The sequence below is a fragment of the Ochotona curzoniae genome, unplaced genomic scaffold (genome assembly GCF_017591425.1).
Source record: "Ochotona curzoniae isolate NIBS_2020 unplaced genomic scaffold, NIBS_Ocur_1.0 scaffold_4505, whole genome shotgun sequence".
In the NCBI taxonomy this organism is placed as follows: domain Eukaryota; kingdom Metazoa; phylum Chordata; class Mammalia; order Lagomorpha; family Ochotonidae; genus Ochotona; species Ochotona curzoniae.
Window position 1 is genome coordinate 7880003 of NW_024467118.1, and position 12183 is coordinate 7892185.

General features: G+C 49.9%; 1 protein-coding gene across 1 annotated transcript in view; it reads right to left on the reverse strand.

Annotated features, from left to right (window-relative positions):
- Window positions 1–7680, reverse strand: part of TAPT1 (transmembrane anterior posterior transformation 1) — a 62283-nt gene extending 54603 nt beyond the window's left edge. The window contains exon 1 of the mRNA XM_040965743.1: window positions 7473–7680. Coding sequence (XP_040821677.1) covers window positions 7473–7668 — 196 coding nt within the window. The 5' untranslated portion in view covers window positions 7669–7680. The remainder of the gene's footprint in view (window positions 1–7472) is intronic.
- Between the last annotated feature and the right edge of the window lie 4503 nt (window positions 7681–12183).

A 12183-nucleotide genomic window follows, 5' to 3' on the forward strand; every position in this document is an offset into this window, starting at 1 on the left:
TTATAGGTATAGGGGTTCGAGCTCTACCCCTTCCTCTCTGATTTCTCCTCCAGTCATTTTCCTGTGAATTATCACGGTATACAGCTCCTAAGTAACAGTTACAGGTTTCAACTTTTTACTATTTTAATATGCCATGAAATGGTAAGTATAGGCAAAGGTAGAAAATCTAGTATCGGGGCTGGCATGGTGCCTCAACAGGCGTCACCTGCAAGCACTGGTCTAGCAGTGCCAGTTTATGTCAGGGATGCTTCACTTCCCGTCCGGCTCCCTACCAATGACCTGAGAAGGCAGCGGAGGAGGGCCCGGTCCCTGTGAGCCTCATGCACAGGGAGACCCAGCAGAGGCTCCTGGCTTCTAATTGGTGCAGATCCAGCCACTGTGGCCATTTGGCAAGTGAACCTGGGGATGGAAGATCTTTCTCTGTCTCTCCTTCCCTCTGTAAATCTGCCTTCCCAATAAAAATAAATAAATCTTAGGAAAAAAAAATCCAGTATTATATTGTAAAATGAATTTTACATGTTTAAATGTTTCTTTAGCAGTCCTACTTTTATTCGGGAGTAGAGACACATATCGCAAAGTGTCTTTACTTCCCAGTATGCTAGTTCCCTCTGAATAGTTTGTCTGTGAGATATATGCACATATCTGTTTACCTATATCTCAAATATATATTTTCTGAACATGACATTTTTTAGATGCCAGCAAATTTACTTATCCAGCTCTTACCAAGAAGAAGTATTATTCACCGGGTCTTTTTATAAACATATGTACATTACTACGCAATTAGAACACAAACAAATGTTTCTATAGTGTAAGAAACGAATTTTGCCAACTGTAAAGATTTAATACAAGGAAAATATTATAATAAATCCAGTTTAATTCTTTCAGCATAGTTTTTAAAGACTTATTGTACTTCTTCGAAAAGCAGAATTACGGAGAAAGAAAGATCCCGAGAGAGAAGCCCTCCGTCACTGGTTCGCGCCCCCAGAGGCCACAATGACGGGCTGGACCATGACGGGGGGTTCTGCTGACTCTTGCACATGGGTGTAGGAGCCCAAGGAGCTGGATCAGAGCAGAGCAGCTGGGCCTCGAACTGGCACCCACACAGGATATCTGCATAGCAGGCAGCAACTTAACCTGATATCCAGAATGCTAGCCCTGCTCTGGCAAATCTGTAATCAATATTTATCTCCTATCACAGAATTGCTCTCTGATCTACTACCTTAACTTAGGGAAACGTACAGTATTATTTCCTTCTTCTTGTTCCTGAAAGAAGAAATGGCTGCTTAATTATCTTCTGAGAAAACTTATTTTAGAAATAGCAATCTAGGATAAAAGCAGTAAACACAACTATGAGTACATCTGTGATTACTCATTACTTGTAATGAGTAATCAAAAATATATGTTCAGTAATATATCTAAATATATCTTTCTTAAAATAGGAGTGAACATTTAAAAAGTACAAAGTAATATTGGTCAACACTTAGGAAAATAAAACCTTAAACAACATAAAACTTCAGTAAGCTTTACTAAGACTACAACAAAATATTAAATGTAAGATTACTATCCAAATATAGAGAGACATTCTTTTTTTTTTAAAAAGATTTATTTTTATTATTTTTTCATTGGAAAGGCGGATATACAGAGAGGAGAGACAGAGAGGAAGATCCTCCGTCCGACGATTCACTCCCCAAGTGAGCGCAACGGCCGATACTATGCCGATCCGAAGCCAGGAGCCTCTTCCGGGTCTCCCACGCGGGTGCAGGTTCCCAAAACTTGGCCGTCTTTGACTGCTTTCCCGGGCCAGCGACCATAGGGGATCCCGGGCGTGCAAAGCGAGGACCTTAACCCCTGCGCCACCGCGCTGGGCCCGAGAGACATTCTTATACAAAGTCAATTAGGACTCAGCTTTTCTGGGAACCAATGCACAAGCAATTCCGTATTAAGTCAAATCTAAGTAGGGGAACTATTTTACACAGTATATTTGAGTTTTTAAGACTTAAAGAAAAAGTGTGGACACTCATGCAGGGAAGTAAAGGAACAGTAGAATATGCACAAGTTTATAGACATGGAATGGGTTCAAGAAGAGCATGTCTTTGTCCAAGGTCACAGGTTAAACAGTGGAGCGTCTGAGGTGATGTTTCCAGCACAGCAGCTGAAGGCACTGCTGGCCGCAGCTCCGGATGCGCTGCTTTTCATCCACGTTCCTGCCAACGGCTCTGGGAAGGCAGCAGAAGACGGTGCAGGTGCCTCGGCCCCCACCACCCCAGCGGGAGCCAGGATGCAGTGCCTGACTCTTGGGTTACTCTGGCCGTCACAAGCATTTGGAGAGTGAACCACCAGATGGACCACCTAACTTCCAAGGAAACAAAGCTTTTTTAAAAAACCAGCAAAGGATTAAAAATAGCAACAAGGAGTGGGTGTTTAACCTAGTGACTGAGATGCCTGTGCCCCTGGGATGGGCATCATTGTGGCGTATATTAGGTCAAGCCTCTGCCTGTGGTGCTGGCATCCCGTATGGTTATCGGTTTGAGTCCCAGATGCTTCACTTCCAATCCAGCTTCCAGCTTATGTGCCAGGCAAAGCAGCTAAAGAAGGCTCAAGGCTTACCCACGTGGGGACCCGGAAGAAGCTCCGTGGTCCTGGCTTAGGAACAACCCAGTTCTGGCCACTCTGTCAGTCTCTATCAAATACTATTTTTTAAAATAAAATTTTTTTAAAAATGAGAATGGAATTTTTCATTTGATGGTCTATCAGAACCATATAATCTAAAATGACTTCTATCATAAAAAATATTTCCTAAACTGGAGTACCCAGGAGCTGTCAGTCTGAAGTAACACAGTCTAAAAAGCGAAGACACTGAGCAGATTAAAGGGCAGAATGAATATGCTTTCACTGTTTAATTCTCAAGGGAGCTTTTCAAAGTCTACAGCTTATGGAATTAACAGATGAATTAGGGGTAGGCACTGGTGCCGAATCCCAGTGCCAACTGCTGCACCTGCAAGCCAGCGTTCTCCCAGGAGCCTAGGGAAGCAGGGGATGAGAGCTCAGCACTGGGCCCCTTGCTGCTTCGCTGGACACCTGGAAGGAACCCCTGGCTTCTTGCTTTGGCCTGGCCCAGGTCTGACTGTTGTTGGCATTTGGGGAGTTAACCAACACAGGAGAGATCTGTTTCTCTCTCTGACGATCTATCCTTTAAGCATTTTTTCTTCTTAAATTAATTTTGGTACAAAGATATCTTGAGGTCCCAGCGCGGTAGCCCAGCAGCTAAAATCCTCACATTGCACGTGCTGGGATCTCATAAGGACACTAATTCTAATCCTGGTGGCCCCACTTGCCACCCAGCTCCCTGCTTGTGGCCTGGGAAAGCAGTCAAGGATGACCCAAAGCCTTGGGACCCTGCACCCATACGGGAGACCTGGAAGAGGGTTTGGGTGTCTGGCTTTAGATTGGTGCAGCCCCAGCTGTTGTGGTTTTTTGGCGAGTAAATGATCACATTGAAGATCTTCCAAAACAAATCTTGAAAAATCCCATACAATTTTTTCATACTACATATTTCCAATTAACTTTTTAAAAGATTAATTTATTTGAAAGCCATAGCATCAGAGAGGCAGAGGAGGGACAGAGATTTTCTACCTGCTGATTCACTTCCTAAATCCCCGCCACAATGAGGGATGAATCAAGCAGAAGGCAGGAGCCAGGGGAGTTAGCCGGTTGCCACTGTGGGTGGCAGAGCCCAAGGAGCTGGGCTGTCACCCACTGCCTTCCAGGCTAGCTCAGAAGTGGTGCCGCTGGGAATGGAACAGGATCCCAGAATTTCAAGTGGTGGTTTAATTCTGTGTCACAATGTTGGACCCTCTAATGAGCTATCTTTCTTTGATTTTTTAAGATGTATTTATGTATTTATTTTTGGACCAGCAGATTTATAGGGAGCAGCAAAGACAGAAAGATTCTTCCACCCACTGATTCACTCCCCAAGAGGCCACAATGGCTGGAGCTGAGCTGATCTGAAGCCAGGAGTCAGGAGCTTCTTCTGGGTATTCCACATGGGTGAAAGGTGCCATGGTTTTGGGCCATCCTGTTGCTTTCCCAAGTCACAAGCATGGAGGTGGATGGGAAGTGGAGCAGCCAGGATATGAACTGGTGCCCATATAGGACCCTAGCACTTATAGGCAGAGGATCAGCCTGTGGATCCATCACGCCAACCCCTCTAATGAGTTTTCTGAAGACCCCCCCTCATAAATGCGAACCAATGAAAGCAATGGAGAATTCCCAAAGCAGAGCAATGGTTTGGTACACAAGAAGGAGCTCATTTTGCTTTACCAGCTCAGGATCAGCTTTAATGTCTGAGTTTGGGATCAGAGCAGTAACTGTGATATATTCTATGAAGGGTAAGGACTGACGAAAGGAAAACATATTTGAATAAAAATGTGGTATTTGTAAGAAAAATGTAACAAATTTTCAATTACACAAGAAGTGGAGCATATGGAATGGGGCAAGTTAGAACATGCCTCAGTGGAAAATTTTCATGAGAGTTTTTCAAGAGGAGCTCAGAGGGCTTTTATGGGTTTCAGTCTTTCTTCTTGCCCTTGTTCGATCTCTCATGGATGTCAAGCCAAGTGGGCAAATAGGCAAAAGCAGAGAAGACAAGCAAAAGGATGAGCTCCAGGACTCCAGAAGCCATGAAGCAAGGGAGAAAATAACATCACCACCAGGAACAATATCCTTCCCCAAGACCTTACTTCCGGCTCTTAGGTGTAGCACCTGTCCCAAGGCACCTGCACACCCGCATCATACAGGTACCGCTTCATGCTCAGTGGGGATGTGCCACGACACTTACCAGGCCCTCACTGTGACCAGACCTAACCTTGGTATTGTGGATCCCAAACTCTCTGGTGGTGGCTTTATGGAACAGTCAGGTGGATTGGGCAAGCAGTCTCAGAGTCTTTAGAGCAATTTAACAAGTGAGTCAAGCCAAGCACTCAGATTGCTTAATTCTTAGTTTAAGGTTGATTTGCTAGGCCAAAAGTCCTGACAGAGAACATCACTGCACAGCAAGCCCTGCACCTAGGGCTTGTGTGGCTGAGACAAGAAGAGAAATATGCACAAAAACAGTCACACAAGGAATTACTTCTCCAGTCTTACTTCAAAAGGACAACCTACAGAATTGATAACCACGGTACGCAGAGTCTAGGGACCACACAGAGAACAGTGGAATACACATTGCTCATGCTGAAAGAGAGAAAGAAAACAGGAACGAGGAACAGAATACCCATCCTTCTCTGATGATGCCAAGTGTGAGCACCACACCTGGGACGAGTTTCAGGTTACTGCCGGCCGACACCCAAGTCAAAAGCAAGTTCTGAGAAGCATGCGATCGGAGTTGGAAAGAAAAAGACACTATGTATGATGCAGTTACACATACACGATACACAGAGTGGGGATAAACATGTACTGTGTACAGGCAAGCAGGGGACGCCGGGCGCTCAGGACTGGGCAGCCCACACACTGCTTCCAGAAGCCCCGACTCCGTGGGAGAAGGGAGGAAGGGCACCCTGGCATTGACTGATGGTCAGGCCACTGAGATCATGACCGTTAGAAAAGAAGCACCAAGGTGTGCCAACGTGAAGCCAGGAGGAAGCAGAGCTGGGGCAGGGCTGTGCCAACGTGAAGCCAGGAGGAAGCAGAGCTGGGGCAGGGCTGTCACGGATGAGCACCAAGCACTGTGCCAGTTTGAGGCCGGTAGAAATGCTTCTGTGACACTAGGTGGTGTCACTCCATGGCCCTCAGGGCCAGGCCCGCCTTTAGGGCAAAGCTTTCAAACTCTGGAAATGGTAAGGAAAGAAAGATTACACAGCAAAGGAAGGCAGTGGTGGCAAAACAGTCAAATAATTGTGATCTCTGGTGAAGGAGCTTCCAGCAAAGGCTTCTGGGTCACAGGTGCACTGGCAGGCCGGGAGCTGTGAAACCACAGCCCAGGGCAAAGGCGGCGCTCCCGGCAGAGCAGCACTGCTCCCTGGGACGCTCACCTGGGTCCTGATGCCAAGACCAGCGTGAAGTGGCAAACCCACCTCCTTCACACAAGGCTGGCAGGATAAGGACACAACAAGTTCTCCAAGAGTTACAGCTGCAACCATCTTTCAGTCTGAAGCGGGTTCAGTAAGGCACGCCCAGGGAGCCGCGGGTGAGGCTGGTGCAAGGGGTAGCGCCTGGGCAGGCCAGACCCGGCCAGGGAAAGCCAGGGAGGGAGTGTTGGGTTGGACTCACCAAGGGCTTCTGACAACTGCATTTTCTCCCCAGGCCAAAAACAACAAAAAGGGCTTATTAAAATGTTGGCTTTCCTGAAATTCAGGAAAACGAGAATTGAAACGAGACTGAAACGTTGGTCACATCTATTTCTACGTGCACCAGAATGCTTTCAATACGCAGAGTGACCAGGCAGTTAGGACTGAACCTCCAGCCTGCCCATTCAGAAAGCAAACACTCCTGCCAACGGCCGACAATGAAACCAGATGGAGCACTTCTCAGTGCTTCACCGAGAAAGTCTGCTTAATAGTTCAAACATATACACCTCTTCAAGATCTGCATCCAATTCCGAGTGAATAAATCAATCAAGGTCTCACATGATCGGCCACAGTCTTCTAATTACTTCTAGCATTTCAACACCCGAGTTACAACTAAAGCAGTAAGCCTTACTAATAAAACATTTATTAGCATGACCCTCAGGGAGTGTGCGCTAACGCAGTCCCTGGCGACACCAGAAGCAATTTTTAGTTGTCAGAAATGAAATGGAGCTGCTGTTCAAAACAGAATTATAAAAAAATGAAAACATTATCATCAGGGTATCCAATGAACCCAGCCAGCCTCCCACAACTACAACTCGAAGTAGTTTCTTAAAACACAGAAACAGCCAAGAACTTAAGTAATAGTAATATTATATAAGAACATGCTCAAATCAATGGGACTCGGAAGTGTACGTATGTTTTCATGGGGTACTTTTGGGGGGGGGGCTTAAGTTGCAGTCTAGCAAAAGTTCAAGCGTAACATTTTGGAGGAGTTAGTTTCTATTCTGGGCAACTCTACACTAAACTTGAGGCTCATCGCCACGCCGTGGGCTGTGGCTGTGACAAGCCTATCGGGAGAGCAAGTTCACAGGTTTCTAAGGATTCACCTCGCTGAAAACACGGAGCCACCAAACAAGCCACCGCGACTGTCATTCAGAAATCAGTCGGCGCTCGCTCGCTCCGAGTGGGAGATGCCCGCTACCTAAGCGGCCGGGGCACGGGACAGCACTTCCCCGGCCGCAGCCGGCGCACCCGGGGGCCTCGGGGCCGCGCGCCACGGCCGCCCGAGGAGCTGTCAGCGGCCATCCCGGCGGGCAGCGGCGGCCGCGAGGCTCGCGAGCCGGGACCCACGGCGGCCCCGGGCCCCCTGTCAGCCCCCGGCCGCGGCCTAGAGCCGCCCGCCCGCCTCACCTGCGCGGCCGCGGCGCCTCTCCCGCCGCGGGTCGCTCTCGTAGAAGCCCAGCGTCTCGGTGTGCTGAGGCGCGGCTGCGGGCCCGTGGCCGCCGCCCGGCTGCTCCGCCTCGCCGCGGCGGTCTCGCTCCGGGCCGTCCGCGCCGCCGCCACCGCCGCCTTCTCCCGGGGCGGCCGCGTCGCCGACGCCCGCCATGTTCCGAGCACAACAAACCGTCCCCGCCGCCTCCCTCCAGCCTCCGGCCCGGCCTCCGCCTGCGGCCGGCCCCGTCCCCGCCTCGCCCCGCCCCTCGCCGGAGCCCGGGCCGCCGCCGCCATCCGCAGCCCGCCGGCCGGCGCGCGCCATTGGCGTCAGAGGCGCGTGCGAGCCCGCCGCCGCCGCCGCCGTCGCCGCCGCCACGGCCGCCGCCATCTTCTTCCTTCCTTCGCCGTGACGCGCGGCGGCTTCCCTCGTCGCCGCCGGCTCGGCTGGCCGGGGCGCGGCGCCGGGCTCCATGAGGTCGGACCGTAGTGCCGGGGAGAGCGAGCGCCTGCGGGGCTCGGGTGGAGGGCCCGGCGGGATCGGGCCAGGCGCGGCGGCGGCGGCTGTGGAGCCTCGGGGTGACGGAGGCAGTGGCAGCGGCGATCGCTGCCCGCCGTCTGCGAGCTGTCCGGCCGCCCGCCCGGGGTCCCTTTTGCAAGCTCGGTGCCCGGAGTGCGCCGGCGCCGCCCGGCCGGCCTTGGCAGCCTTGGCGCCGCGGCTGGGGCCAGGCTCCGGATGCCCGACTCCCACGAGCTCTGGACCCGTGTGTCCGCTATCTTGGCTCAGTTTCTTCTGCATGCTTATGGTCGCCTGTCACATCCCCGGGCCTCTGGTGCTCGCTCGATAGTTTGTTTCCCAAGCACTTGGGCGAGAAAGGCTCAGGAGGTTCCCAACAGGTGGGGCGCGGAGGCGAGGCGGCTGGCCTGGGGACGGCGCGCCGGGCGAGGTGCCTTGCGCCTATCTCGCGCCCGCGGACTTTGCAAACGGTCTTTCGGGATTAGGGTTGGAGACCGCCCTTGGCTGCCACGGTGTCTTTCGCGCGACACCTGGGCGACCGCTGTCCGTGGGGCTGGACCTTGTGTGCTCTTCGGACTCTGGCTTGCGACCCGGCACCGAGCATGGGCCCCAGGGCAGTTGCTGTCGTCCGCAGCCCGTTTGCTGCTGTTCCAGTGGGATGGGACGTGACCCCCCTCCATTTACCGTGTGCCAACGTTGCTAGTTTACTTTTCTTCCTGGAGCCTTTTGATTTAGCAGGAGCCACACTGACTGTAACGCAGATCTGTGGGTCCTTAGACCTACCCTATGGAGTCAGAGAATCCAGCCTGGCCGGGGCTCTTGTGTGTTCATCAGACTGCGAGGGTGGAGTTCGGTGGACCCCTGACCACAGAGTCCGGGCAGGTTTACCGCATGTGGGCAGCAGCCTGACAACTGCACAGGGCGCCGTTACACAGGCTCACTGGGAAGGATGCACAGGTGGGCGCACGCCTGCACAGGAGCCTCACCCCCTCCCCACCCTCAGACACGGTAAATACATTTCCAGGCAATTCCAATGACAGTCCTCCATAGAATTCTGTTTTAGATAAAAGAGATTGTGCCAATCAAAACAAATGTCCCAGTCAAATCATTATAACCACTTACTAGGAGAATCGGAAAGTAGTGACGTTTTAGGGCTTCTATGGTGCTTTCCAGGTCAGATTCCATCATCCCTGGTCACTTACAGGGTAAAGTCATGCCCATTCGATTATGTACTGAATGTCAATTAGAAAGTCCTCTTTTTTGTTTACCAGAGTTCCCATTAACTGGATAAGCACATTCATGGCCTGGTTTCCTCCTGCCTCCCCCCCCTCTTTTTTTCAGCTCATTTGAAGGGCAGAGTTAATAGGAGGAGCTAGACATCCATCCACCTGTCCGCTCCCCAGATGACTGCAGTGAAGCCAGGAGCCAGGAGCAACTTCCGGGTCTCCCACATGGCTGCCGGGGCTGGATCACTTGGCCCATCCTTCGCTGCCTTCCTAGGTGCGCTAGTTGGAAGCTGGGTCAGAAACAGAGCAGCCAGGACTTGAACCAGGTCGCATATGGAATCTGACACCTTAACCTGCTGTGTCACAGCAGAGGCCCCAACGCCTGCCTTTCACTCAGAAGCCTGAAAGGAAAAGAATCCTAAATATTTTTTTTAAGATTTATTTTTTATTATTTTTTTTATTGGAAAGGCGGATATACAGAGAGGAGAGACAGAAAGGAAGATCTTCAATCCGATGATTCACTCCCCAAGTGAGCGCAATGGCTGATGCTATGCCGATCCAAAGCCAGGAGCCTCTTCCGGGTCTCCCACATGGGTGCAGGGTCCCAAAGCTTTGGGCCGTCCTCGACTGCTTTCCCAGGCCACAGGCAGGGAGCTGGAAGGGAAACAGGGCTGCCGGGATAGAACCGGCGCCCATATGGGATCCCGGGCGTGCAAGGCGAGGACCTTAACCACTTGCGCCACCGCGCTGGGCCCCTGAATTTTGTTTCTTTAAAAACAATGCTTACTTACTGATTTATTTTCATCTGCTTAAAAGGCAGCACTGGGAATTTTCGTCTGCTCATTCATTCCCGGGCTGCAGCCAGGGCTGTCTAAGCTGAAGAAGAGTCAGGAACTTGGGATGGGTGGCAGGATCCCACTCGAGCCATCGTCTGCTGCATCTCAGGAGCTTTTGCAGGGACCACATCAGAAGTGGAAAAGCTAGCTGGGACACCTGGCATGTCTGGATGGTATATGGGCTGGCAGCACCCCAGGTTGGGATTTAGCCTGCTGTGCCACAGTGTTTGCCCTAGAGATTTCTTAAGGGGTCCCTTGTAGGAATGCATTTCTCTGGCACTGTATTCCGAAGACTGTGCTTAGCTTTTTCAAGAGAGGAAGGAGCAGCCACGTCAAGGCTGGGCACTGAGGTGTAATGACAACAGGGGCAGATGAGAAACGCAGTCAGCCTGGGGGGACTGTAACTTGACAGTTCTTTTCGCTTGGGCTGTGTTGTTTTCTCTGACATGTTTGGAAACTGCCTGGCCTCAGACAAGCTCAGGTTGAAGTCAGTACACTAAGATGCATTGTCAAAACAAATATTAATTTCTTTAATAGAATTCTTGTGTAAGTATTGGTAATTAAATAATAAAATGGCATTATATCTGGAAAGTTGTTTCCTTTGAATTAATTCAAACCTATTGCACTTTGGAATGCATTTGGCTTGGCAGCTAAGTTGCCCGAGATGCATATCGAAGTGTCTGGGTTCCATTTCTGCTCTGGCTCTTGTCTCCAACTTCCTGCTAACGCAGACCTGGGGAGGCAGTTGGTATGACTCAGGTCATTGCATTTCTGACACACAACATAGAAGAGCTGTATTGAGTTCCTGGCCTTGGACTTGGGCCTCACCCTGCCCATTCATTGTGAGCATTTGGGGAGTAAGCCAGTAGGTAGGTATTCTTTGTTTCTCAAATTAATTTTTTAAAAATCAAGAAAAAAAGAGCTATTTCAAATATATGTTTGGGGGGAGTCGACATTTTGGCACCACTGGTTAAGCCACCACTGTGAAATTAGCGTCCTGTACAGGCACCAGCAGAGTCCAGCTGCTCCACTTGGGGTCCAGCTGCTGTGGGCCTCTGCCCTCAAAAAAAAATCCTTAAAATATCAAGACACAAAAATAAGATGAGTAATTTACACAGTGCAGAAGAGCCAACAGTCTCTAAAAAACAAACAGTCAAAATATAATGTTCTTTACATCAGTTGTAAAAAGCTATAGGTAGAACTTCCTGCCTAGAACATGATGAATTATGTTTTTAAAAACCTAACCATCCTCTCCATTAAAGAGACAGAGTTAACTTGTGAGGTAAGCCTGAGGTTTGGATGGTGAGCTACCCTAATTCATCCTAAGCATTATTTCTGCAAATAATGGGATGCTGTGCTGTGGTTCAGCTTCTTTTCATTGTGTTTACACTTTTAACTAGGCAGGAGTTTATCTCTTCATAGCCCTCCCAGTGTATTGCCCTGCAAATGTTTGAAATGGGTCCCCAGCACTTTTCCTAAGTGATGAAAACGGCAGCTAGTCTGAGACCTTGAGTAACCCCCACGAAAGGCTTCAACTCGCTCTGAGCCTCCTTCCTACTGGAGCGTCTCGATCTAGAACACAGATTAGCTTCCCTGCTTCCTTTTCCTGACGAGAGGATCGGATGAGCTGATGCCTTTGCTAGCTCCAAAATTTTGGCCCCAACTCCATGTCAACCCCTTTTTAGATTATTAAGACTCCTTAAAAAGAGTTGTATAGACACAGGCTGACAAGATCGACGGAGAAGTATAAAATTTTTCATCAAAAAGTCACTTTGTAATTGAATCTAAAATCAACATGTGGGGAATTGAGATTACAAACTCAGGGTACCTCACCCCGGTGCATCAGTCTTTGCACTCTGTGCTTCGGTTCTTACAAAACTGAAGGGCTCTAAGTCCCATCTGAGGCTGTGCTGCCCACTCAGAATTGCTGCACTGTGAATAGATTTCCCATATTGTTCCCATCCACACCAAAGTCCAAGACCGTGATTCTAAGAACACATTTAAGCACATCTGAAATGGTGTTTGAGATAACCACTGTTACAGAGCTCATTTGAAAAGTAGGATCCAGGCACTGAAGAGCAGTTCTAATCACCTCTTGTTTTTCTTTTGAG